Source organism: Oncorhynchus clarkii, chromosome 6, assembly GCF_045791955.1.
Source record: "Oncorhynchus clarkii lewisi isolate Uvic-CL-2024 chromosome 6, UVic_Ocla_1.0, whole genome shotgun sequence".
NCBI lineage: Eukaryota > Metazoa > Chordata > Actinopteri > Salmoniformes > Salmonidae > Oncorhynchus > Oncorhynchus clarkii.
Window position 1 is genome coordinate 80,305,780 of NC_092152.1, and position 27,969 is coordinate 80,333,748.

A 27,969-nucleotide genomic window follows, 5' to 3' on the forward strand; every position below is an offset into this window, starting at 1 on the left:
TACACATTTGAAAAGTATCACCATGCATGTTTTTAAACGCTAAAGACTTGTTTTTTAAATTGTAATTATGATGAATAATGGCTGTGGATATATGATTCGGCTATTGGTATATAGCCTGTACATATGCCTATTCTTGTGACAATTATTATTTCGGCTTGTACATATATGTGATTTGAAGAATTATAAATATGGTCCAATTCTTAAAAAAAAAAAACGTACTGCACAAACGCACTCTCTCACCCCAGCCGTTTTCAAAACGAATGCAATCAAGTTTAATCCAGACTAAACTCCTCTCACAGGGTGAACCGGGCGAGCTAAATTGCAACATCCTCTGAGTTGGCTCGTCGTTCAATACGGCGCTGTTGCTCGGTGTCATGATTGGGCCTTCTGTCGCATTTATGTACTAGTCGGAACTAGGAAACTCGGAACTTTCCGATTTGCTAACTGGTCGTAGTTATACACTTGCCGCGATCAACCAGTTAACAAGTCGGACATTTCCGGGTTTCCTAGCATGTGAAAGCAGCTTTAAATCGAAGAGCGGAGTACTCAGTGTTTTCACATTCAAAAGTTTTTGCTCTTATAAAAACCTATCCCAAGGAAAACTACTTTGAAAATTGTAACATGTGTTACATATGTTTCTGAATGATTTATCATGCTGTTTTGTTGACATTATGGCTCGGTGATGCTCCGCTTTTGGCCGGTGAAGTGACAGGCTATCGCCCGATTGAAACGCTATTAGCGCGCACCACCGCTAACTAGCTAGCCATTTCACATCTGTTACATGAGCTGACAAGTTAAAAAATCGGTTGTTCTGTCCCTGAATAAAGCAGTCAAAGAACCTTTTGGGGTCCATTTTTTAACTACACTCCATTTTAATAATAAAATGCATAACAATAACAACAATATTTTAGTTGTCAGTGCTTATTATGATTTTAGTGGCAAAGCAGAATATATATATATTTTTAAACGAGGTAAACTCCCAGCAGAGTCAAGTCTGGGTATTTGTTCTTAAATGACTTGCCCAGTTACATAAAATGTAAAACAAATATTCACCACAAAAACCAAGGCATGAATAGTCGTGTGGATGTTTAAAAAATAAAAAATCTGTACAATTACTCTTATTGGGATATAACAGGAAACCTGTTCAATCACCATGTACTGCAAAATCATTCTGGCTATGGAGACGAAGAACACCAACACATGTACATCAACACACCATTGGACTTGGACTTGACTCTGCTGGGAGTTTACCTCATATTTAGAAAAAATATATATTCTGCTTTGCCACTAAAATCACAAGAAACACTGACAACTAAAATATTGTTATTGTTATTCATTTGATTATTAATAATAACAGGGGAGGGGGGGGTGTAGTTAGAAATGAATCCCAAAAGGTTATTTGAGGGGCTCCCGAGTGGCGCAGCGGTCTAAGGCACTGCGTCTAAAGGCACTGTTCGATTCTAGGCTGTATCCCAACTGGCCATGAATGGGAGTCCCATAGGGTGGCGCACAATTGGCCCAGCGGCGTCTGGGTTAGTTTGGCTGGGATAGGCCGTCATTGTAAATAAGAATTGTTCTTAACTGACTTGCCTAATTAAATAAAAACATATATTTTTAAATCCATAAAAGGGGTTCTTCAAAGAACTTATAGGTGTTCCCCCACAGTTTCAATTTGAAGAACCCCTAAGGATAGTCCAGGAACCTTTTGTTTTTAGAGTACACCAAACAGGCCAAAATGCGTCGCCAGTGTGTAGAACTGCGGCCAGACAAATAGGCATACAAAAAAGTTTAAACAATCAGCGCTCTTACAAAACTGTTTGTTTCCGACTTTACGAGGGGCATATGAACGCAGCATCACCTCTGATCGAACTTCGCGAACAACCCAGTATTTTTTATCCCCACTGGCACCCGTACCTCTAGAAAGGTAGCAAGATGGCTGCGGAGCCGAACAAGACAGAAATTCTGACCATTTTTAAAAGACTACGGTCTATTCCAACTAACAAGGTAACACGAATAAGTGCTTAGTGTCTATTCACTCGTTTATTGATCCGTTATTGGAGGTGGAACGTAGACCAGAAAAATGATCACGTCCATCCGTCTACGGTAGCAAGCTGGTCTCTGCCTGGGCCTTACGACGGCCAGCAAGAAGCTGACGTTAGCTGCTCTGCTAGCCTAGTGAGCTAACTTCGCTTATCTAAATCGGCCACGTATACTATGCTATGTATCGTCAACGCACCCTGCTTTTCTAACCTAGTTAACCAGTCTGGTGACTTGTTTATTTGAGCCAGAACGAGTAGGGACGGGGCCAATGTCTGAAAGAGATTGTCTAACGTTAGCACCAAAGCCAACGTAATTGGATTCCTAACAAACGTTAGCTAGCTAGCCATTAGGTTATTTTCCTGTCAATCCAGATGTCCAGCTAATAAGCTATTACCAAAATGCAAAGTTGCCTAGCTTAAACGTACCAGGCTAAATTCCCGGGGTCGACTAACGTTGCCTCATCCATAGTCGATAACTACCTTTTGCGACTGATGCTATCTTCTTCCCAGGGGAACGTTAAGAGCCCGGACGCTCCGTATGAACTTGAACACGCATCACTTGCGCTACGGTTTTTGGAAATAAGGAACCTATCTTTCATATCAGCGAGAAATAATTTTCAAAAAGGTAAAGTACTATACACCTTTTTATATTCGTCTCCCCACACGGCCATATCTCCATGTTACAGCGTGTGTTGACGGAAGACTGAGGCGACCACCTGTGCTTCGTGTGTAATGGAAGAAGACCACCAGAAACGTGTTGTAACCGAAAAATACTCTCGGCAGCAACTGTGAAGCCGGTTAAAACGGTGTATGTGTATATTTTGGAGATGTGTTATGAACTTAAGGGATTTATGTTTCTTGAACCGTATCGCAATTGAGAATCAATTCCTGTTTAGTTGGAGTATTTTGCTGTTCTGGCTGCCAGAGCCAGTTTACCTCTGAAAATAACCTACACTGAACAAAAATATAAACGCAACATGTAAAGTGTTGGTCCCATGATTCATAAGCGGAAATAAAACAATCGCAGACATTTTCCATGTACACAAAAAGCCTTTCTCTTTGTTGGCACACATTTGTTTTCATCTCTATTGGGGAGCATTTCTCATTTGCCAAGATAATCCACCAACCTGACAGGTGTGGCATATCAAGAAGCTGATTAAACAGCATGACTACTGCACAGGTGCATCTTGTGCTCAGGACAATAAAAGACCACTTTAAAAGGAGCAGTTTTGTCACACAACACAATGCCACATATGTCTCACGTTTTGAGGGAGTGCGCAATTGCCATACTGACTGCAGGAATGAACACCAGAACTTTTGCCAGAGAATTGAATGTTAATTTCTCTACCATAAGCCGCCTCCAATGTCATTTTTTAGAATTTGTCAGTATGTCCAACCGGCCTCAACTGCAGACCACCTGTAACCATGCCAGCCCAGGACCTCCACATCTGGCTTCTTCACCTGTGGAGGGAGGGGTTGGGTGCTGAGAGGTATTTCTGTCTAATAAAGCCCTTTTGGGTTGGAAAAACTCATTCTGATTAGTTGGGCCGGGCTGCCAAGTGGGTGGACCTATGCCCTCCCAGGCCCACCCATGGCAGCACCCCTGCCCAGTCGTGAAATACATTGATTAGGGCCTAAGGAATTTATTTAAATTGACTGATTTCCTTAAATGAACTGTAACTCAGTAAAATCTTTGAAATTGTTGTGTTTATATTTTTGTTCAGTATATAAGGTCATTCATTGGACCTTAAGGACTACACTCCTTAAGAGTACATTCTTGGGCTAGGGGTTGACTGGATCAGAATTGGGCCTTACAGGAGATGTTGATATGGCGAATCTCCTTTAAGCCCAGGAAGCAGGCATTCAACTTGCCATTATTGACTATTACAACTCCCATATAGCGGCTACCAGAGGTTACAGACATTACCCTGGTTCTATGAGTGAAGCGCAATTTTGTTGTCGTTTCTCTCGTGACCCCATTTTTCAAATCAAGCAACCCCTAGTTTGGGAAACGCTGTATTATGTTGACCAGATGATCGAGTGGTCGCTCTGTCATTGGAAATACAGTCGTGAGGAGGTGCGATCAGGTGGGACCATTCTAGCCAATGAGAGAGGGCAGATTTGCGTGTGAACAACATGCACAATGGTCCTTGCTATCTGGGATCATTGGGATGTTCCAACTGTGACTTTACTCCATTGAAGTTGACATTAAAAAAGGTTAAGGTTAGGGTTTAGGCTAGGGACGTCTCAAGGGTACCGGATAGCACTAAACTAGGCACAACTCTGATATAGAGTTTTTTTTTCTCGAAGTTGCCGGGTGACACGTCCTACTTATATCAGTACACTCGTAGCAACAAAACGTCAAAACGTCTTTCGTTGACCAAATTCAACACTCATTGACCTTCGACACTCAACGCCTCGCTTGATGGGCAAGTTTTTTGTTGAAAATTGCCACCTGATGGAGGAGACAGATTTTTTTTCTTGCAGTTTCCCCTCTCGCGTCACCTCTTCCTCTGATGGGTTGCATCTCAATAGTCTAAAATATGTTACTTTTCCTCTTGCGTCACCTCTTCCTCTGATGGGTTGCATCTCAATAGTCTAAAATATGTTACTTTTCCTATCGCGTCACCTCTTCCTCTGATGGGTTGCATCTCAATAGTCTAAAATATGTTACTTTTCCTCTCGCGTCACCTCTTCCTCTGATGGGTTGCATCTCAATAGTCAAAAATATGTTACTTTTCCTCTCACGTCACCTCTTCCTCTGATGGGTTGCATCTCAATAGTCTAAAATATGTTACTTTTCCTCTCGCGTCACCTCTTCCTCTGATGGGTTGCATCTCAATAGTCTAAAATATGTTACTTTTCTGTGTAATCTTCCTTAATTAAAACAGCTGATTTAAATAGGATGGAGCACTATCAGTCGGTCTTCCTCAGCAGTAGAAAGAACAACTTATTGAGATGAACTCACAGCCACTTTTATCTCAGCTATAGGTTCACTGATAGCCAAGTTTAAAAAGCAGGAAAGCTATTGGACATCCAGTCCTTGAGGAGGCGATAATATGTAGGACCTGAGATCTTGTGTAAATAACTCTTGAGTTTAGTCATTGACAATGAACAGGGCTTTATGGTTAATGTACGAGTGTGTCCCATGTCTGTAACTACACAGCTTGTTCTCTTCCCTGTTTAAGACCACATCCAGACATGTCTGCTGTAGGTATGTAGCGAGCTAACTAGGCAGTGTATTGTGTGTTTGTTTCTGTGCAAGGCGTGCTTTGACTGTGCTGCCAAGAACCCCAGCTGGGCCAGTATACCATATGGAGTGTTTCTGTGCATCAACTGCTCTGGCATTCATCGCTCTCTAGGAGTGCACCTCAGCTTTATCAGGTAGCCTGGCTGTCTGTCTCTCTCTCTCTCTCTCTCTCTCTCACACACACACACACACACACACACACACACACACATGGCTCGACAATCACACGTTTTACTGTCATACACTGTCAAGGATAATTATTTGATACAATCCCCATGTTGTTTTGTTCTTCATCTCAGGTCCACTGAGCTCGACTCCAACTGGAACTGGTTTCAGCTGAGATGTATGCAGGTCGGAGGCAACGCCAACGCGGTACGATAACATTCCATTATATATAGACGTTGAACAACACACAACTTTAAACGGGACCTTCTCTGAATCTGACTATCTCCCTTCTTGTCTGTGTCCTCCTGGTGAAGACGGCCTTCTTCCGCCAGCATGGCTGCTCCACCAACGACACTACCGCCAAGTACAACAGCCGCGCGGCACAGATGTACCGAGAGAAGATCCGACAGCAAGCCAACACGGCGCTGTCCAAATATGGGTCTGACGTGAGTGTGGGCTCAGCTTCAACGGTCACCCAAACGTACCATATGTAGCATGTATGCATGTAACAACTCGCCCTTAACCCAGCATTATAAACCAGGCTCACAGTGATACATCCCTACTCCCAAGTTGTGGTTGTAACCACTATACCACTGAACATTGAGCTTTTGGAATTACACCATGTTTGTTTAAATTCCGACTGATATTATTATGTCTTATGGTTATCTATATAGATCTATATATTATTATGTCTTATGGTTATCTATATAGATCTATATATTATTATTATGGCTTATGGTTATCTATATAGATCTATATATTATTATTATGTCTTATGGTTATCTATATAGATCTATATATTATTATGTCTTATGGTTATCTATATATATCTATATATTATTATTATGTCTTATGGTTATCTATATATTATTATTATGTCTTATGGTTATCTATATAGATCTATATATTATTATTATTATGTCTTATGGTTATCTATATAGATCTATATATTATTATGTCTTATGGTTATCTATATAGATCTATATATTATTATTATGTCTTATGGTTATCTATATAGATCTATATATTATTATTATTATGTCTTATGGTTATCTATATATATCTATATATTATTATGTCTTATGGTTATCTATATAGATCTATATATTATTATGTCTTATGGTTATCTATATAGATCTATATATTATTATTATGTCTTATGGTTATCTATATATTATTATTATGTCTTATGGTTATCTATATAGATCTATATATTATTATGTCTTATGGTTATCTATATATGTCTATATATTATTATTATTATGTCTTATGGTTATTATATAGATCTATATATTATTATTATGTCTTATGGTTATCTATATATGTCTATTTATTATTATTATGTCTTATGGTTATCTATATAGATCTATATATTATTATGTCTTATGGTTATCTATATAGATCTATATATTATTATGTCTTATGGTTATCTATATAGATCTATATATTATTATTATGTCTTATGGTTATCTATATAGATCTATATATTATTATGTCTTATGGTTATCTATATAGATCTATATATTATTATGTCTTATGGTTATCTATATAGATCTATATATTATTATGTCTTATGGTTATCTATATAGATCTATATATTATTATGTCTTATGGTTATCTATATAGGTCTATATATTATTATGTCTTATGGTTATCTATATAGATCTATATATTATTATGTCTTATGGTTATCTATATAGATCTATATATTATTATGTCTTATGGTTATCTATATAGATCTATATATTATTATGTCTTATGGTTATCTATATATATCTATATATTATTATGTCTTATGGTTATCTATATAGGTCTATATATTAATGTCTTATGGTTATCTATATATATCTATATATTATTATGTCTTATGGTTATCTATATAGATCTATATATTATTATGTCTTATGGTTATCTATATATATCTATATATTATTATGTCTTATGGTTATCTATATATTATTATGTCTTATGGTTATCTATATATTATTATGTCTTATGGTTATCTATATAGATCTATATATTATTATGTCTTATGGTTATCTATATAGATCTATATATTATTATGTCTTATGGTTATCTATATAGATCTATATATTATTATTATGTCTTATGGTTATCTATATAGATCTATATATTATTATTATGTCTTATGGTTATCTATATAGATCTATATATTATTATTATGTCTTATGGTTATCTATATAGATCTATATATTATTATTATGGCTTATGGTTATCTATATAGGTCTATATATTATTATGTCTTATGGTTATCTATATAGATCTATATATTATTATGTCTTATGGTTATCTATATAGATCTATATATTATTATGTCTTATGGTTATCTATATAGATCTATATATTATTATGTCTTATGGTTATCTATATAGATCTATATATTATTATGTCTTATGGTTATCTATATATATCTATATATTATTATGTCTTATGGTTATCTATATAGGTCTATATATTAATGTCTTATGGTTATCTATATATATCTATATATTATTATGTCTTATGGTTATCTATATAGATCTATATATTATTATGTCTTATGGTTATCTATATATATCTATATATTATTATGTCTTATGGTTATCTATATATTATTATGTCTTATGGTTATCTATATATTATTATGTCTTATGGTTATCTATATATATCTATATATTATTATGTCTTATGGTTATCTATATAGGTCTATATATTAATGTCTTATGGTTATCTATATATATCTATATATTATTATGTCTTATGGTTATCTATATAGATCTATATATTATTATGTCTTATGGTTATCTATATATTATTATGTCTTATGGTTATCTATATATTATTATGTCTTATGGTTATCTATATATTATTATGTCTTATGGTTATCTATATATATCTATATATTATTATGTCTTATGGTTATCTATATAGGTCTATATATTAATGTCTTATGGTTATCTATATATATCTATATATTATTATGTCTTATGGTTATCTATATAGATCTATATATTATTATGTCTTATGGTTATCTATATATATCTATATATTATTATGTCTTATGGTTATCTATATATTATTATGTCTTATGGTTATCTATATATTATTATGTCTTATGGTTATCTATATAGATCTATATATTATTATGTCTTATGGTTATCTATATAGATCTATATATTATTATGTCTTATGGTTATCTATATAGATCTATATATTATTATGTCTTATGGTTATCTATATAGATCTATATATTATTATGTCTTATCGTTATCTATATAGATCTATATATTATTATGTCTTATGGTTATCTATATATATATATATATATATATTATTATGTCTTATGGTTATCTATATAGATCTATATATTATTATGTCTTATGGTTATCTATATAGATCTATATATTATTATGTCTTATGGTTATCTATATAGATCTATATATTATTATGTCTTATGGTTATCTATATATTATTATGTCTTATGGTTATCTATATAGATCTATATATTATTATGTCTTATGGTTATCTATATAGATCTATATATTATTATGTCTTATGGTTATCTATATAGATCTATATATTATTATTATGTCTTATGGTTATCTATATAGATCTATATATTATTATGTCTTATGGTTATCTATATAGATCTATATATTATTATTATGGCTTATGGTTATCTATATATTATTATGTCTTATGGTTATCTATATATATTATGTCTTATGGTTATCTATATAGATCTATATATTATTATGTCTTATGGTTATCTATATAGATCTATATATTATTATGGCTTATGGTTATCTATATAGATCTATATATTATTATGTCTTATGGTTATCTATATAGATCTATATATTATTATGTCTTATGGTTATCTATATAGATCTATATATTATTATGTCTTATGGTTATCTATATAGATCTATATATTATTATGTCTTATGGTTATCTATATAGATCTATATATTATTATGTCTTATGGTTATCTATATAGATCTATATATTATTATGTCTTATGGTTATCTATATATATATATTATTATGTCTTATGGTTATCTATATAGATCTATATATTATTATGGCTTATGGTTATCTATATAGATCTATATATTATTATTATGGCTTATGGTTATCTATATAGATCTATATATTATTATGGCTTATGGTTATCTATATAGATCTATATATTATTATTATGGCTTATGGTTATCTATATAGATCTATATATTATTATTATGGCTTATGGTTATCTATATAGATCTATATATTATTATTATGGCTTATGGTTATCTATATAGGTCTATATATTATTATGTCTTATGGTTATCTATATAGATCTATATTTTATTATGTCTTATGTTTATCTGTATAGATCTATATATTATTATGTCTTATGGTTATCTATATAGATCTATATATTATTATGTCTTATGGTTATCTATATATTATTATGTCTTATGGTTATCTATATATATCTATATATTATTATGTCTTATGGTTATCTATATAGGTCTATATATTAATGTCTTATGGTTATCTATATATATCTATATATTATTATGTCTTATGGTTATCTATATAGATCTATATATTATTATGTCTTATGGTTATCTATATATATCTATATATTATTATGTCTTATGGTTATCTATATATTATTATGTCTTATGGTTATCTATATATTATTATGTCTTATGGTTATCTATATAGATCTATATATTATTATGTCTTATGGTTATCTATATAGATCTATATATTATTATGTCTTATGGTTATCTATATATTATTATGTCTTATGGTTATCTATATATTATTATGTCTTATGGTTATCTATATAGATCTATATATTATTATGTCTTATGGTTATCTATATATTATTATGTCTTATGGTTATCTATATAGGTCTATATATTATTATGTCTTATGGTTATCTATATAGATCTATATATTATTATGTCTTATGGTTATCTATATAGATCTATATATTATTATTATGGCTTATGGTTATCTATATAGATCTATATATTATTATGTCTTATGGTTATCTATATAGATCTATATATTATTATGTCTTATGGTTATCTATATAGATCTATATATTATTATTATTATGGTTATCTATATATTATTATGTCTTATGGTTATCTATATAGATCTATATATTATTATGTCTTATGGTTATCTATATAGATCTATATATTATTATGTCTTATGGTTATCTATATATATCTATATATTATTATGTCTTATGGTTATCTATATATTATTATGTCTTATGGTTATCTATATATTATTATGTCTTATGGTTATCTATATAGATCTATATATTATTATGTCTTATGGTTATCTATATAGATCTATATATTATTATGTCTTATGGTTATCTATATAGATCTATATATTATTATGTCTTATGGTTATCTATATAGATCTATATATTATTATGTCTTATCGTTATCTATATAGATCTATATATTATTATGTCTTATGGTTATCTATATATATATATATATATATATTATTATGTCTTATGGTTATCTATATAGATCTATATATTATTATGTCTTATGGTTATCTATATAGATCTATATATTATTATGTCTTATGGTTATCTATATAGATCTATATATTATTATGTCTTATGGTTATCTATATATTATTATGTCTTATGGTTATCTATATAGATCTATATATTATTATGTCTTATGGTTATCTATATAGATCTATATATTATTATGTCTTATGGTTATCTATATAGATCTATATATTATTATTATGTCTTATGGTTATCTATATAGATCTATATATTATTATGTCTTATGGTTATCTATATAGATCTATATATTATTATTATGGCTTATGGTTATCTATATATTATTATGTCTTATGGTTATCTATATATATTATGTCTTATGGTTATCTATATAGATCTATATATTATTATGTCTTATGGTTATCTATATAGATCTATATATTATTATGGCTTATGGTTATCTATATAGATCTATATATTATTATGTCTTATGGTTATCTATATAGATCTATATATTATTATGTCTTATGGTTATCTATATAGATCTATATATTATTATGTCTTATGGTTATCTATATAGATCTATATATTATTATGTCTTATGGTTATCTATATAGATCTATATATTATTATGTCTTATGGTTATCTATATAGATCTATATATTATTATGTCTTATGGTTATCTATATATATATATTATTATGTCTTATGGTTATCTATATAGATCTATATATTATTATGGCTTATGGTTATCTATATAGATCTATATATTATTATTATGGCTTATGGTTATCTATATAGATCTATATATTATTATGGCTTATGGTTATCTATATAGATCTATATATTATTATTATGGCTTATGGTTATCTATATAGATCTATATATTATTATTATGGCTTATGGTTATCTATATAGATCTATATATTATTATTATGGCTTATGGTTATCTATATAGGTCTATATATTATTATGTCTTATGGTTATCTATATAGATCTATATTTTATTATGTCTTATGTTTATCTGTATAGATCTATATATTATTATGTCTTATGGTTATCTATATAGATCTATATATTATTATGTCTTATGGTTATCTATATATTATTATGTCTTATGGTTATCTATATATATCTATATATTATTATGTCTTATGGTTATCTATATAGGTCTATATATTAATGTCTTATGGTTATCTATATATATCTATATATTATTATGTCTTATGGTTATCTATATAGATCTATATATTATTATGTCTTATGGTTATCTATATATATCTATATATTATTATGTCTTATGGTTATCTATATATTATTATGTCTTATGGTTATCTATATATTATTATGTCTTATGGTTATCTATATAGATCTATATATTATTATGTCTTATGGTTATCTATATAGATCTATATATTATTATGTCTTATGGTTATCTATATAGATCTATATATTATTATGTCTTATGGTTATCTATATAGATCTATATATTATTATGTCTTATGGTTATCTATATAGATCTATATATTATTATGTCTTATGGTTATCTATATAGGTCTATATATTATTATGTCTTATGGTTATCTATATAGATCTATATATTATTATGTCTTATGGTTATCTATATAGATCTATATATTATTATGTCTTATGGTTATCTATATATTATTATGTCTTATGGTTATCTATATATTATTATGTCTTATGGTTATCTATATAGATCTATATATTATTATGTCTTATGGTTATCTATATATTATTATGTCTTATGGTTATCTATATAGGTCTATATATTATTATGTCTTATGGTTATCTATATAGATCTATATATTATTATGTCTTATGGTTATCTATATAGATCTATATATTATTATTATGGCTTATGGTTATCTATATAGATCTATATATTATTATGTCTTATGGTTATCTATATAGATCTATATATTATTATGTCTTATGGTTATCTATATAGATCTATATATTATTATTATTATGGTTATCTATATATTATTATGTCTTATGGTTATCTATATAGATCTATATATTATTATGTCTTATGGTTATCTATATAGATCTATATATTATTATGTCTTATGGTTATCTATATAGATCTATATATTATTATGTCTTATGGTTATCTATATAGATCTATATATTATTATGTCTTATGGTTATCTATATATTATTATGTCTTATGGTTATCTATATAGGTCTATATATTCCTACGGTGATATTATTCCTCCACTGAGAAGGCAACGAACTCCCCCTCTCTCGTCCCTCCCACAGCCACCCATATCAGCTACACATTGGCCTGTTGAGTCACCAGCGAGTGGGCAAACTCCACGTGTGATGTCACCAGCAGCATTAATTAATGTCTTGTGGATGGACCACACGATACATACTTACCCACAAACACCAGATCTGTTCTTATTGGTGCAGCTGCATGCAGATGCACTTCCAGGTCCTCACAAGGCTTTTGCAGATACCACATCAGATTTGAATGTGCTGTGAGTGTGTAGAGGTGTTTCATATTTTAACTCGCTAGTTTCAGAATCATCAACTATGATGTTCTTCGGTTTGGGCCAAACTGTTTAAGCAGGTGTGATAGAGCTGAGCTGTATTTAAAATGGGAAATCAATACGATCCCTATGACCAGCATATTCCTTTCCCAAATCTAGTGGGTATAGACTCATGATGTCTATATCTATAGAGGCCAGGGGTTGATTTGGCTCTGGGCCATCTAAATCACATGTATTTATAAAGCCCTTCTTACATCATCAGATGTCATAAAGTGCTATACAGAAACCCAGCCTAAAACCCCAAACAGTAAGCAATGCAGATGTAGAAGCACGGTGGCTAGGAAAAACTCCCTAGAAAGGCCAGAACCTAGGAAGAAACCTAGAGAGGAACCAGGCTCTGAGGGGTGGCCAGTCCTCTTCTGGCTGTGCCGGGTGGAGACTATAAGAGTAAATGGCCATTAAGGCCAGATGGTTCTTCAAGATGTTAAAACGTTCATAGATGACCAGCAGGGTCAAATAATAATCACAGTGGTTGTAGAGGGTTCTGGCTGTGCCGGGTGGAGACTATAAGAGTACATGGTCATTAAGGCCAGATGGTTCTTCAAGATGTTAAAACGTTCATAGATGACCAGCAGGGTCAAATAATAATCACAGTTGTTGCTGGGGGTGTAGCAGGTCAGCACCTCAGGAGTAAATGTCATTTGTCGGTGTGAATGGCGTCCGTTAACCCTTCCTCTTTCTCTCTCAGCTGTGGATTGACCAATCCAGTGTGAGCAGCCAGCCTGCCGCCCCAGAGAAGAGACAGGCAGACTTCTTTACTGAGCATACTCAGGTAGGCCTGAGGGCTACTGTTCAAATCACACCAATCACACAAGTGTTTTGTGCTTCTGTGTTCATTCTGTGGGTGCAGTAGTGTTGGTTCTGTGTGTATGTGTTGTGTTATTTAATGTGACCGAATTGGTGTGTCTGCAGCCTTCAAACAGCTGGGATGTGACGGCTCCTTCCCTGACAGAACACAATGGAACCCTCACTCCTCAACTATTGGAGGACACACCCAAAGCCCCCCACACCGCCAGCACTCGTGAGTCTCTCACACACACACACACACACAGTCCCCCCTCTCCTATCCTTTCGTCTGGAGCTTTCCCATATGTTTCTGAGGTTGAATTAGACAGTTGATCTGTGATTGTATTTGACATTCTCAGAGCTGGAGGAAGGACCAAGCATTGAGGGACTGAGCACTGAGCAATCTCCCAAAGTCACTATGGGTAAGTCATCAGCCAACATCCTGTTCCTCCTCTGCCTCCTTTCACATGACAACAGCTCCTCCCCTCACCTCTCAAAGATCTTTGCTGACCTTAAAAACAAGGAATAGGTGATGGTTACAGCCATTTACAGACCTCAACATCCACAGTAAACCCCCCCCCTGATATTCTGGCAAGGCTGCTCTTGTTGGCTCTTCCCAGAATTGGAGACCCCCCTTAGATGTTTGGACCAGGCACCAAATTGTCCCGACCCCTCCCATACATAGCCCACCCTGTAATACAGTCACTGGAGGTTTTCCATATGACCGTGGAGCCCTCAGTAACACCTGTGTCTGCTTTGTCCGTAGAGGACTCCATGCGTTTGTCGTCAGATCAACCACAGCTACCCAAAGGTGATTGGAACGCCTTTTTAAAAGTTGCCGTTAGCCCATTGGCTGGCCAGATTTTCAGGAAGCATGGTTGGTTCTGTGCTTGACTGACACCTCACCTGATTGTGACACGCAAGCTTAAGCCCCTCCCTCCCAGCTCTAACTAAAATGTGCGACTGCCAAGGCTTTCTTCGTTCTTCCAGTCTCCTAACATTAATACAACAGTCAGACAAACCCCTATTCAACATGTAGCCTCGGTCACAGACCTAGCAGACTTACAGTGCCTTTCATTCAACATGTAGCCTCGGTCACAGACCTAGCAGACTTACAGTGCCTTTCATTCAACATGTAGCCTCGGTCACAGACCTAGCAGACTTACAGTGCCTTTCATTCAACATGTAGTCTCGGTCACAGACCTAGCAGGCTTACAGTGCCTTTCATTCAACATGTAGCCTCGGTCACAGACCTAGCAGGCTTACAGTGCCTTTCATTCAACATGTAGCCTCGGTCACAGACCTAGCAGGCTTAGTGTCTATCATAGGTTTTCACTCCCGTTGGACTTCTTCATGTTTTATTGTGTTACAAATTGGGGTTAAAATGTATTTAAATGTAATTTTTTTCATCGCTGATCTACACAAAATAGTCTCATGTCAAAGTGAGGGATAAAATACTGTACAGACTTCCTCCTTTTGACTGTCATTTAGATCAGTATTGTGGAGTGACTACAATGTGGTTGAGCCATCCTTAGTTTTGTCCCATCACCGCCGTTAAACCCTGGAGCTGTTTTAAAGTCACAGTAGGACTCATGATGACATCACTGCCCGGTTTCCTTCCCGTCCGGCAGCTCAGTTAGGAAGGACGTCTGTATCTTTGTTGGGCCTGGGTGAGTTGATAAACCAGCCAAAGCTTAATTAATAACTTAAAGGGATATTCAGTGCCTGCTTTTTAAATAAAAATAAAAAAAATTATATATATATATTTTTTTTACCCATCTACCAATCACTGCCCCTTCTTTATGAGGCATTTGAAAAGCTCCCCGATCGTTGTTTGAATCTCTGCTTGAAATGCACTACTTCACTGAGGGGAAAGGGGGACACCTAGTCAGTTGTACAACTGAAATGTGTCTGACCTTACAGAGGTTGTATGTTTGGGGTACCAAGAAAGGGTCATTCACCTCATGTTGACCCCTTATTATTTCACACACGGAGGCCATGCAACTTATTGTGTGATTTGCTACACAAATGTTTCCTGCTCAACTCCATTTAGGCTTGCCTATATCTATACAATCAAGATATTTGAGTTATTCATTTTTCTTCATTTGTGAACATTTTATATAATTGTATTATCAGTTTGACATGGAGTATTTGGTATGGATCAATGATTTGGTGCTTATCATTTCAGTTCTACTTCGTATCAAAATGTGAAAGTCCAATGGGGTGAATACTTATTATAGTAACGGTGTGTCCCGTAACTTTAGAATAACGTAAACTAATGAAACTATTTCTGTCAGGTGTATGACAATGGTGCTGTCCTTCAGCTGCAGTGATATAACACTGCTGACTGTAGCACATGGCTTGTCTCAAAACGGCTCTGACTGGATAAAAGGACCGTTGGGATGCTATTTCTCATCTGACTGCGTTGACATGTTCTTCGTGTCGCGTCTGCTAAGGACACTGAATGTTTGCACCTTTTAACAAGAGGGGAAACGTACAGCGGTTTGTGCGTTCACATGTATGGGGGGCACACCTATGCATTTGTAGGGGTAAACATTGGTGTGTGTGTGTAGAACTTCCTTTTTCAAAGTTATGCAGAGCGATTACAACTCGGGAGTCCCTGGCCTGTCGCTGTCCACCAGTGTTCTAATGATGAGCTTTGTGTTACAGATGTGAAGCAATCCATCATTGGGAAAAAGAAGCCCAGCACTACTAAGAAAGGGGTAGGTTACACCCCCTTCAGCACTCAGACAGGGGGCTCTGCGTGAGGAGCAGGGTTTTGGCTGGTCACGTGATCTGATTAGGAAACACGTGGAGCCCTAGATCTGGCATGTAGTTAGGGCTCGGTGTTGTTCCTGGATAAGTCACGTTGACCAGAAAAACAAATGTCCCAAATCAGAATCACCAAACCTGGCTAATGAATCAAGAGTGCGTTGATCAAACCATGAATGTAATACTGCCACTTGTCCACTGGGGGGCAGTCATTTCCTCTATCTGTCCCCAGCTGTGTGTAACCACCTCCTCTGTGCTCCTCTCTCCCTCCAGCTGGGTGCTAAGAAGGGCCTGGGGGCCCAGAAGGTGAGCAGTAAGAGCTTCTCGGAGGTGGAGAAACAGGCCCAGGTAGTCGAGAAGCAGAGAGAGGAGCAAGCAGCTGATGCTAAGAAACAGGCAGAGGAGTCCATGTGAGTGAACCACACAGTTTGACAGTCAGAGAGCATGGAAACACCTCCGCACCAGATTCTGCTCTTCCTGCTGTTTTAGTGTTTACACTAAATTAATATTTGCTGTCTTCTCATGGCCAGACTGTTCAGAGGTTGTATGAATAATACAGCCTACTTCTGCATACAGAAAGTGAATGGAAGAGATCCTTTAGGACAGCCAGTAGTGACATCCGCTGGCTCAATAATCATATTATCATGCAACCGACAATTATGGACCATAACCGTGGAACAAAAATGATAATTATTGTCTTAATACATTTTACACACGGAGGGTAATGTTGGTCATCATTTTACGAGGAGAACGACATGGTCGGGAGGAGAATTTCCTAAAATTCCCAAATTGTTGCAAATGAATGTAGAACAATTGGCAAATGTGTCTCTTTTTGCAGTGTGGCCTCTATGCGCCTGGCCTACAAGGAGCTGGAGATTGACAGGAAGATGGACAACAAGAAGATGCAGAACATGGAGGGTAAGAAGAGGGAGCAGGCTGAGAGACTGGGCATGGGCTTCGGCAACCGCAGGTAATCAAACCATGTTTTCAAAGAACAGTAATGTTTCTCTCATGGAATAAGCGTTCCTTGAGCACTACAAATAGCAAATGAGTGCTGCCTGTTTGCATGTGCTACTGTAGGCTATAGCATTCCTGCTTAAACGATACTTTGGGATTTTGGCAATGAGGCCCTTTATCTACTTCCCCAGAGTCAGATGGACTCGTGGACACCATTTTTATAGTCCGTGTCAAGTTTGAAGGAAGTTAGAGAGAGTTTTGTGAGCCAATGCTAACTAGCGTTAGCGCAATGACTGGAAGTGAATGGGTATCTGCTCGCAGAGACATAAAAATGGTATCCAGGAGTTGATCTGACTCTGGGGAAGTAGATAAAGGAGTTGATCTGACTCTGGGGAAGTAGATACAGGTGTTGATCTGACTCTGGGGAAGTAGATACAGGTGTTGATCTGACTCTGGGGAAGTAGATAAAGGAGTTGATCTGACTCTGGGGAAGTAGATAAAGGAGTTGATCTGACAACTCTGGGGTAGTAGATAAAGGAGATGATCTGACTCTGGGGTAGTAGATAAAGGAGTTGATCTGACTCTGGGGGAGTAGATAAAGGAGTTGATCTGACTCGGGAAGTAGATAAAGGAGTTGATCTGACTCTGGGGAAGTAGATACAGGTGTTGATCTGACTCTGGGGAAGTAGATACAGGTGTTGATCTGACTCTGGGGAAGTAGATAAAGGAGTTGATCTGACTCTGGGGAAGTAGATAAAGGAGTTGATCTGACGACTCTGGGGTAGTAGATAAAGGAGATGATCTGACTCTGGGGTAGTAGATAAAGGAGTTGATCTGACTCTGGGGGAGTAGATAAAGGAGTTGATCTGACTCGGGAAGTAGATAAAGGAGTTGATCTGACGACTCTGGGGAAGTAGATAAAGGAGTTAATCTGACGACTCTGGGGAAGTAGATAAAGGAGTTAATCTGATGACTCTGGGGAAGTAGATAAAGGAGTTGATCTGACTCTGGGGAAGTAGATAAAGGAGTTGATCTGACTCTGGGGTAGTAGATACAGGAGTTAATCTGACGACTCTGGGGAAGTAGATACAGGAGTTAATCTGACGACTCTGGGGAAGTAGATACAGGAGTTGATCTGACGACTCTGGGGAAGTAGATACAGGAGTTAATCTGACGACTCTGGGGAAGTAGATAAAGGAGTTGATCTGACTCTGGGGAAGTAGATAAAGGTCCTAATTGCCAAAAATCCCGAAGTATCCCTTTAATTATTGACTCTTTTGGTTGGTGTCCCACTCTTTGATAGGATGCCATGTTACAGAGTGTGGCTTTAACTTCAGTGGTGTTTATGTGTTTGCGGTGTCTGTGTGTGTGTAGATTGTGTTGCAGTACATTATTGTGTGCGGACATGACTTAAGTGTGTGTGTATTCTATGTATTCCAGCACCATATCTCACTCAGTGATGTCAGAGATGCAGGTGATTGAGCAGGAGACGCCCTTGGGGGCCAAGTCCTCGCCTCGCTCCAAACTGGACATGTTGGATGAACCGGGCTTCTCCTCCGGACCCCCTAAGTACGTCACATCCCCCAAACAGATCGGAATGTCTTCTCCTATGGAGTAGTACTGGAAAAAGGGGTTTCTGTCCAATTCCAAATGGACTTCCAACCCCAAGCTAGCTACCTCCCAGGCACTGGGGTTGTTGTATACAGCTGAAAGGATTGGATTGGTATTAACAATATGGTAATGGTTCCAACTTGCCTTCAGATAGGCTTGATATACCTGTCTTCATCTTGCTAAGACACCTATCCAATCCTTTCATAATTATCTAAGAGCCTTGGGTCTGTGGGTTAGGGGTGGAGCCTTGGGTCTATGGGTTAGGGGTAGAGCCTTGGGTCTATGGGTTAGGGGTAGAGCCTTGGGTCTGTGGGTTAGGGGTAGAGCCTTGGGTCTATGGGTTAGGGGTGGAGCCTTGGGTCTATGGGTTAGGGGTAGAGCCTTGGGTCTGTGGGTTAGGGGTAGAGCCTTGGGTCTGTGGGTTAGGGGTAGAGCCTTGGGTCTGTGGGTTAGGGGTAGAGCCTTGGGTTAGGGGTAGAGCCTTGGGTCTATGGGTTAGGGGTGGAGCCTTGGGTCTATGGGTTAGGGGTGGAGCCTTGGGTCTATGGGTTAGGGGTAGAGCCTTGGGTTAGGGGTAGAGCCTTGGGTCTATGGGTTAGGGGTGGAGCCTTGGGTCTATGGGTTAGGGGTAGAGCCTTGGGTCTATGGGTTAGGGGTGGAGCCTTGGGTCTATGGGTTAGGGGTAGAGCCTTGGGTCTATGGGTTAGGGGTAGAGCCTTGGGTCTATGGGTTAGGGGTAGAGCCTTGGGTCTATGGGTTAGGGGTGGAGCCTTGGGTCTGTGGGTTAGTGGTGGAGCCTTGGGTCTATGGGTTAGGGGTAGAGCCTTGGGTTAGGGGTAGAGCCTTGGGTTAGGGGTAGAGCCTTGGGTCTATGGGTTAGGGGTGGAGCCTTGGGTCTATGGGTTAGGGGTAGAGCCTTGGGTCTATGGGTTAGGGGTGGAGCCTTGGTTCTATGGGTTAGGGGTAGAGCCTTGGGTCTATGGGTTAGGGGTAGAGCCTTGGGTCTATGGGTTAGGGGTGGAGCCTTGGGTCTGTGGGTTAGGGGTAGAGCCTTGGGTTAGGGGTAGAGCCTTGGGTCTATGGGTTAGGGGTAGAGCCTTGGGTCTGTGGGTTAGGGGTAGAGCCTTGGGTCTGTGGGTTAGGGGTAGAGCCTTGGGTTAGGGGTAGAGCCTTGGGTCTGTATAATATATCCCTTCATCTACCTCTGTTTCCTCAGATCTAATCCATTATGAATGTGTCCTTGTGTATCCCTACCTGACCAACAACATTGGATCTATCCCTGCCTCTGTGTGTGTGCTTTGTTGGGACAGGTACAAGGACAACCCGTTTACGGCGGGCGACGGCTTCGGCTCGCGGTGGGACTCTGATGGGGGAGTGGCCTCCTTCACCTCCTCCTGGGCCCTGGAGAATGAGGAGCCTAAAGAGGAGGTGACAATCTCCAGCATCCAGCCTATCGGAGAACGGCCCAGTCGGCGGAAGGCGGAGGCGGCGGCGCCCGTGTCCGAGTCGAGCGAGGCCCGGCAGAAGTTTGCCAACGCCAAGGCCATCTCTTCCGACATGTTCTTTGGCCGCGAGAGCTATGCCGAGGTAAAGTTACACCACTGTATTACCAACAAATACCAAGCCACCTGTCAACTGAACGGAAACTTAGAAAGCAAAGCGTGCCGCATTTAAATTAGCTGGCTATTAAAGCCAGACAGCTAACGTTAGCAAGCTGACATTACAACATCAGATGAGCTAACATTAGTAACCTAACCAATTCGCTATAGTACTTCTTCAGGCTAGGGTCCTTTTTTCTCAATTTCCGCCTGACTGACGTGCCCAAAGTAAACTGCCTGTTACTTAGGCCCTGAAGCCAGGATATACATATAATTGGTACCATTGGAAAGAAAACACTTTGAAGTTTGTAGAAATGTTAAAATAATGTATGAGACTATAACACAATAGACATGGTAGGAGCAAATTCATAAGAACCAACCAGATTTTTTTTGAGAGCCCGTGCTGTTACAATGGAAAGTATAGGGGCATACTAAATTTCAGCTCCCATATTGCAATTCCTGTGGCGTCCACTGGGTGTCAGTAGTCTTTGTTCAAGGTTTTAGGCTTGTTTCTTCCAAAACGAGTAAGAATAACGAGTTTTACTACAGGGACACAGACTTGGAAATTCGTGTATGCGCGCGCGATGAAAAGGACACGCACTTGCAAATATCGTTTTCCTATTGAACATACTACTTTCTGTATGAAATATTATAGTTTAATTACATTTTAGGGAATCTGAGGATTAAATAGAAACGTATTTTGACTTGTTGAAACAAAGTTTAGGGGTAGTGGATTACTCAAATCGATGGCGCCAACTAAACTGACTTTTTGGGATATTTTTTTAACATTTATTTCACCTTTATTTAACCGGGTAGGCTAGTTGAGAACACCTTTATTTAACCAGGTAGGCTAGTTGACAACACCTTTATTTAACCAGGTAGGCTAGTTGACAACACCTTTATTTAACCAGGTAGTCTAGTTGAGAACACCTTTATTTAACCAGGTAGGCTAGTTGACAACACCTTTATTTAACCAGGTAGGCTAGTTGAGAACACCTTTATTTAACCAGGTAGGCTAGTTGAGAACAAGTTCTCATTTGCAACTGCGACCTGGCCAAGATAAAGCAAAGCAATTCGACACATACAAAAACACAGAGTTACACATGGAATAAACAAAACATACAGTCAATAATACAGTAGAACAAAAGAAAACAAAAAGTCTATATACAGTGAGTGTAAATGAGGTAAGTTAAGGAAATAAATAGGCCATGGTGGCGAAGTAATTACAATATAACAGTTAAACACTGGAATGGTAGATCGGCAGAAGATGAATGTGCAGGTAGAGATACTGGGGTGCAAAGGAGCAAAATAAATAAATAAATACCAGTATGGGGATGAGGTAGGTAGATAGATGGGCTGTTTACAGATAGGCTATGTACAGGTGCAGTGATCTGTAAAATGCTCTGACAGCTGGTGCTTAAAGCTAGTGAGGGAGATGTGAGTCTCCAGCTTCAGTGATTTTTGCAGTTCGTTCCAGTCATTGGCCGCAGAGAACTGGAAGGAAAGACGACCAAAAGAGGAATTGGCTTTGGGGGTGACCAGTGAGATATACCTGCTGGAGCGTGTGCTACGAGTGGGTGCTGCTATGGTGACCAGTGAGCTGAGATAAGGCGGGGCTTTACCTAGCAGAGACTTTTAGATAACCTGTAGCCAGTGGGTTTGGCGACGAGTATGAAGCGAGGGCCAACCAACGAGAGCGTACAGGTCGCAATGGTGGGTAGTGTATGGGGCTTTGGTGACAAAACGGATGGCACTGTGATAGACTGCATCCAGTTTGTTGAGTAGAGTGTTGGAGGCTATTTTATAGATGACATCACCGAAGTCGAGGATCGGTAGGATGGTCAGTTTTACGAGGGTATGTTTGGCAGCATGCGTGAAGAATGCTTTGTTGCGATATAGGAAGCCGATTCTAGATTTAATTTTGGATTGGAGATGATTAATGTGAGTCTGGAAGGAGAGTTTACAGTCTAACCAGACACCTAGGTATTTGTAGTTGTCCACGTATTCTAAGTCAGAGCCGTCCAGAGTAGTTGATGCCGGACGGGCGAGCAGGTGTGGGCAGCGATCGGTTGAATAGCATGCATTTAGTTTTACTTGCATTTAAGAGCAGTTGGAGGCCACGGAAGGAGAGTTGTATGGCATTGAAGCTCGCCTGGAGGTTAGTTAACACAGTGTCCAAGGAGGGGCCAGAAGTACACAGAATGGTGTCGTCTGCATAGAGGTGGATCAGAGAATCACCAGCAGCAAGAGCAATATCATTGATGTATACAGAAAAGAGAAAACTACACCGCATGTTATAGCTGGGACCCTTTGGATGACAAATCAGAGGAAAATGTCCAAAAAGTGAATATTTAATCGCTATTTGTGAATTTATGAAATCTGTGCCGGTGTAAAAATATTTTGATGTGGGGTGCCGTCCTCAAACAATCGCATGGCATGCTTTCGCTGTAAAGCCTACTGTAAATCGGACAGTGCCGTTTAGATTAACAAGAATTTAAGCATATAAGACATTTGTATCTACCTAAATGTTTAATATCCATCATTTTTATGATTATTTATTTGAAATGCGCGCCCTCCAGTTTCACCGGAAGTTGTGCCGTTCCTCAAGTTATAACACTTTAGTTGCTTACTGGACTCTGGCAATCTGTGTGAAATGTTGATTAGTTAACTAGCTAACGAACTAACTGCTAATGTTTTCCCTCTACAATATGTGGTTAATTTTCAGAATGAGAGAATTAGGCGAAAATTAGGCGTTGCTTGTTAAACAAGTGTATTCGGGGATCAAGTGTAGCTGGAGCTGGGCCTGGCTTAAGCTGGATGCCACTATACAGTGGATATAAAGGGGTAGGCCAGGTGTTCTCTCTGCCTGAAAGAGATCAATTATGCCAACAAAGGGTCTCATGCTCTGCTGGAACATTGTAGAACAGATATCCACAGGCAGATAGTGTTCAATGCAATAATGTGTAGTCCACAGATATGGCTTAGTTGTGTTGAACTTGACAGTAACACTTGTGTGAATGAGGGGGAATTATGACATTTTTTACTCAGTGAATGTTAGTTTTGCACACATGTAGCCTTGTGCACTTGATCAAATGCCTGTTTGTTTCGTTCTATTTCTACTTTTAATATGAAATGGTGTTGTTGGTGTTGTTGTCTTTGGCATTATTAAAACTGAAGACCTTATTTATCAAATAACTAATTATTATTACGTGATTAAACTGATTAGTCATGTAACTGTAATTAACTAGGAAGTTGTGGCACCATGGAAAATATTCAGATTACAAAGTTATAATTTTCCTAATATAACTTTTCAGATATTTTCATATCTGATCAATAGTCTTCTGATTAATGAATTCTTCTTTACCTCACGTTAGTCTCATTCCAAACGTCGTAAATTGTTGGTTATCTGCACGAACCCAGTCTTCACTATGAGTCATCCATACATCAATTGTCTTAAAATCATTTATTTACTAAGTAATTCACAGAAATGCATAAACAAACAGTAAATAGTTACAAGGAAATGATAGTGGAGTTTTCCTAGTGGGATAAACTGGTATCGCGGCTTGGTGGACAAAAGGGAAGTGGGGTTCGACTGAGATAAAAGACAGGACAAAGTTGATAATTATAACAATTGAAATGCTAATCCTTTGCACATGAACGCTCACTCATTCCGGAATAATTGCTATCAATATATATATTTACGCTCAGTGTGTCGTCGGGATCTCTGTTGGAAAGTTTGTTTCTGTTGGAGTCTGTCCGCTCTCTCTATCGTGGTTAGAATAGATAGTTCAGAGTGACATTCATTCATGTCTTTGTAGAATAGATGTTTGAGCGGTTGTCGGTATTCGCGTTCAATGATACCGAATTCCTAGCTGCAGACTAGTAATTAATATCAAAGACTTGTTCTTATTCTGTCGGTATCGATAGTCTAAGAGTTTTAACAACGTGGTATGGTTAAAATATTCAGCAGTCTGGTCTCAAACCTCGCCCTCTCGTTATCGAGGTAAGCTGGTCTGCAACCTTTGTCCTCTCGTAATGGAGAGAATCATGGTCTGTTGAGAAATTCTCAAGGTGGGGGTTTTATTCGGAAGAGCAGAAAAGGGCTGTCTCATGACGCCAAGTAGTAATTTGCATACCGCCCAAACAGATCCACAGATGATGCAATATCCATTGCACTCCACACTGCCCTTTCCCACCTGGACAAAAGGAACACCTATGTGAGAATGCTATTCATTGACTACAGCTCAGCGTTCAACACCATAGTACCCTCAAAGCTCATTACTAAGCTAAGGAACCTGGGACTAAACACCTCCCTTTGCAACTGGATCCTGGACTTCCTGACGGGCTGCCCCCAGGTGGTGAGGGTAGGTAGCAACACATCTGCCACGCTGATCCTCAACACTGGAGCTCCCCAGAGGTGCGTGCTCAGTCCCCTCCTGTACTCCCTGTTCATCCACGACTGCATGGCCAGGCACGACTCCCAACACCATCATTAAGTTTGCTGACAACACAACAGTGGTAGGCCTGATCACCGACAACGATGAGAAAGCCTTTAGGGAGGAGGTCAGAGACCTGGTCGGATGGTGCCAGAATAACAACCTATCCCTCAACGTAACCAAGACCAAGGAAATGATTGTGGACTACAGGAAAAGGAGCACCTAGGACTTCCCCATTCTCATCGAGGGGGTTGTAGTGGAGCAGGTTGAGAGCTTCAAATTCCTTGGTGTCCACATCAACAACAAACTAGAATGGTCCAAACACACCAAGACAGTCGTGAAGAGGGCACGACAAAGCCTATTCCCCCTCAGGAAACTAAAAAGATTTGGCATGGGTCCTGAGATCCTCAAAAGGTTCCACAGCTGCAACATCTGACTGGTTGCATCACTGCCTGGTACAGCATTTGCTTGGCCTCCGACCGCAAGGCACTTCAGAGGGTAGTGCTTACGGCCCAGTACATCACTGGGGCAAAGCTGCCTGCCGTCCAGGACCTCTACACCAGGCAGTGTCAGAGGAAGGCCCTGAAAATTGTCAAAGACCCCCAGCCACCCCAGTCATAGACTGTTCTCTCTACTACCGCATGGCAAGCGGTACCGGAGTGCCAAGTCTAGGACAAAAAGGCTTCTCAACAGTTTTTACCCCCAAGCCATAAGACTCCTGAACAGGTGTTAACTAGTCTAATGAGATGATGTTGTTGGTGTTGACTAGTCTAGCTAATGTAGGGCTGTCCCCATAAAATAAATTCAAATATTGGTCAACCGAGAGTATTCTGTTCTTTCTACCAAAATATACTTTTTTTTAAATGTAGGGGATCAGGAAACCAGTCAGTATCTGGTGTGACCACCACTTGCCTCATGCAGTGTGACACCTCACCTTCACATAGAGTTTATCAGGCTGTTGATTGTGGCCTGTGGAATATTGTCCCACTTCTCTTCAACGGTTGTCATTGTTGCTGGATATTGGCGGGAACTGAAACACGCTGCCGTACACGTCGATCTATAGCATCCCAAACATGCTCAATGGGCAACATGGAATAAGTGGGACATTTTCAGCTTCCAGGAATTATGTACAGATCCTTGCGACATGGGGCCGAGTTGATGGCGGTGGATGAATGGCACAACACCAATATGCTGGGTCTCATCACGGTGTCTCTGTGCAGTCAAATTGCCATCGAAAAAATGCAATTGTGTTCGTTATCCGTAGCTTATGCCTGCCCATACCATCCCCCCACTACATGTGTGGGGCACTCTGTCAACGTTGAGAACATCAGTAAACCGCTCGCCCACAAGACGCCAAACACATGGTCTGAGGTTGTGAGGCAGGATGGACGTACTGCCAAATTCTCTAAAACGATGTTGGAGGCGGCTTATGGTAGAGAAATGAACATTCAATAATCTGGCAACCGCTCTGGTGGACTTTCCTGCCGCTAGTATGCCAATCGCACGCTCCCTCATCTTGAGACATCTGTGGCATTGTGTTGTGTGACAAAACTGCACATTTTTAGAGTGGCCTTTTTATTGTCCCTAGCACAAGGTGCACCTGTGTAATGAATCATGCTGTTTAATCAGCTTCTTGATATGCCACACCTGTCAGGTGGATGGATTATCTTGGCGAAGGAGAAATGCTCACTAACAGGGATGTCAACACATGTGTGAGAAGTAAGGTTACGTATGAAACATTTCTGGGGCCTTTTTTTGTCCAGTGTAATACCAGAGGCTCATCTAATGAAACACATTCTAAATCCTTTGTTAAAACATAGCAAATTATTAATATTTGTTTTATTGCCTAATTTGTGAAATTGCTGTATCCGGCATTTTGTGACTAGACAATTTAGGCAAGGGCTGTTTCCTCGTCTCCTCACTCCACCGCTGTCTCCGTCGCATTGTTCTCAACACCAATACGCTGGTTAACTCTGCTATTATCCACATAGCAACATGGTCCAGGAAAAGGCGCCAATTCAACAGCGCACTGATGTTTCAGAACCGCGGACAGCGACCGCTATCCAAACGCATTTGTTATAAAATAATATTTTGATTTAGTGTTGCACCATTGTTCTTATGTAATTGAATCGTATAGAATTTCAGTAGCACATGTCTTAGTGATGGACTGTTCCATCCCCCACGGCCTCTCCACAATGGATCAGTCCAATCAGACAGGTGTCTTGTGCACAATTTAA

General features: G+C 37.9%; 1 protein-coding gene across 2 annotated transcripts in view; it reads left to right on the forward strand.

The window, feature by feature from the left end:
- The first annotated feature begins 1,897 nt into the window (after positions 1 to 1,897).
- LOC139411680 (ADP-ribosylation factor GTPase activating protein 2) overlaps positions 1,898 to 27,969 on the forward strand; it is a 30,973-nt gene continuing 4,901 nt past the window's right edge. The window contains exons 1-13 of one of the 2 annotated variants that reach the window (XM_071158308.1): positions 1,901 to 2,004; positions 5,305 to 5,423; positions 5,589 to 5,661; positions 5,769 to 5,900; positions 14,261 to 14,344; positions 14,485 to 14,593; positions 14,718 to 14,780; positions 15,125 to 15,169; positions 17,029 to 17,081; positions 17,404 to 17,540; positions 17,969 to 18,100; positions 19,528 to 19,656; positions 21,009 to 21,285. In XM_071158308.1, coding sequence (XP_071014409.1) covers positions 1,933 to 2,004; positions 5,305 to 5,423; positions 5,589 to 5,661; positions 5,769 to 5,900; positions 14,261 to 14,344; positions 14,485 to 14,593; positions 14,718 to 14,780; positions 15,125 to 15,169; positions 17,029 to 17,081; positions 17,404 to 17,540; positions 17,969 to 18,100; positions 19,528 to 19,656; positions 21,009 to 21,285 — 1,425 coding nt within the window. In that variant the 5' untranslated portion in view covers positions 1,901 to 1,932. Of the gene's footprint in view, positions 2,005 to 5,304; positions 5,424 to 5,588; positions 5,662 to 5,768; positions 5,901 to 14,260; positions 14,345 to 14,484; positions 14,594 to 14,717; positions 14,781 to 15,124; positions 15,170 to 17,028; positions 17,082 to 17,403; positions 17,541 to 17,968; positions 18,101 to 19,527; positions 19,657 to 21,008; positions 21,286 to 27,969 lie in introns of both variants that reach the window. The other variant, XM_071158309.1, reaches the window with a different exon arrangement.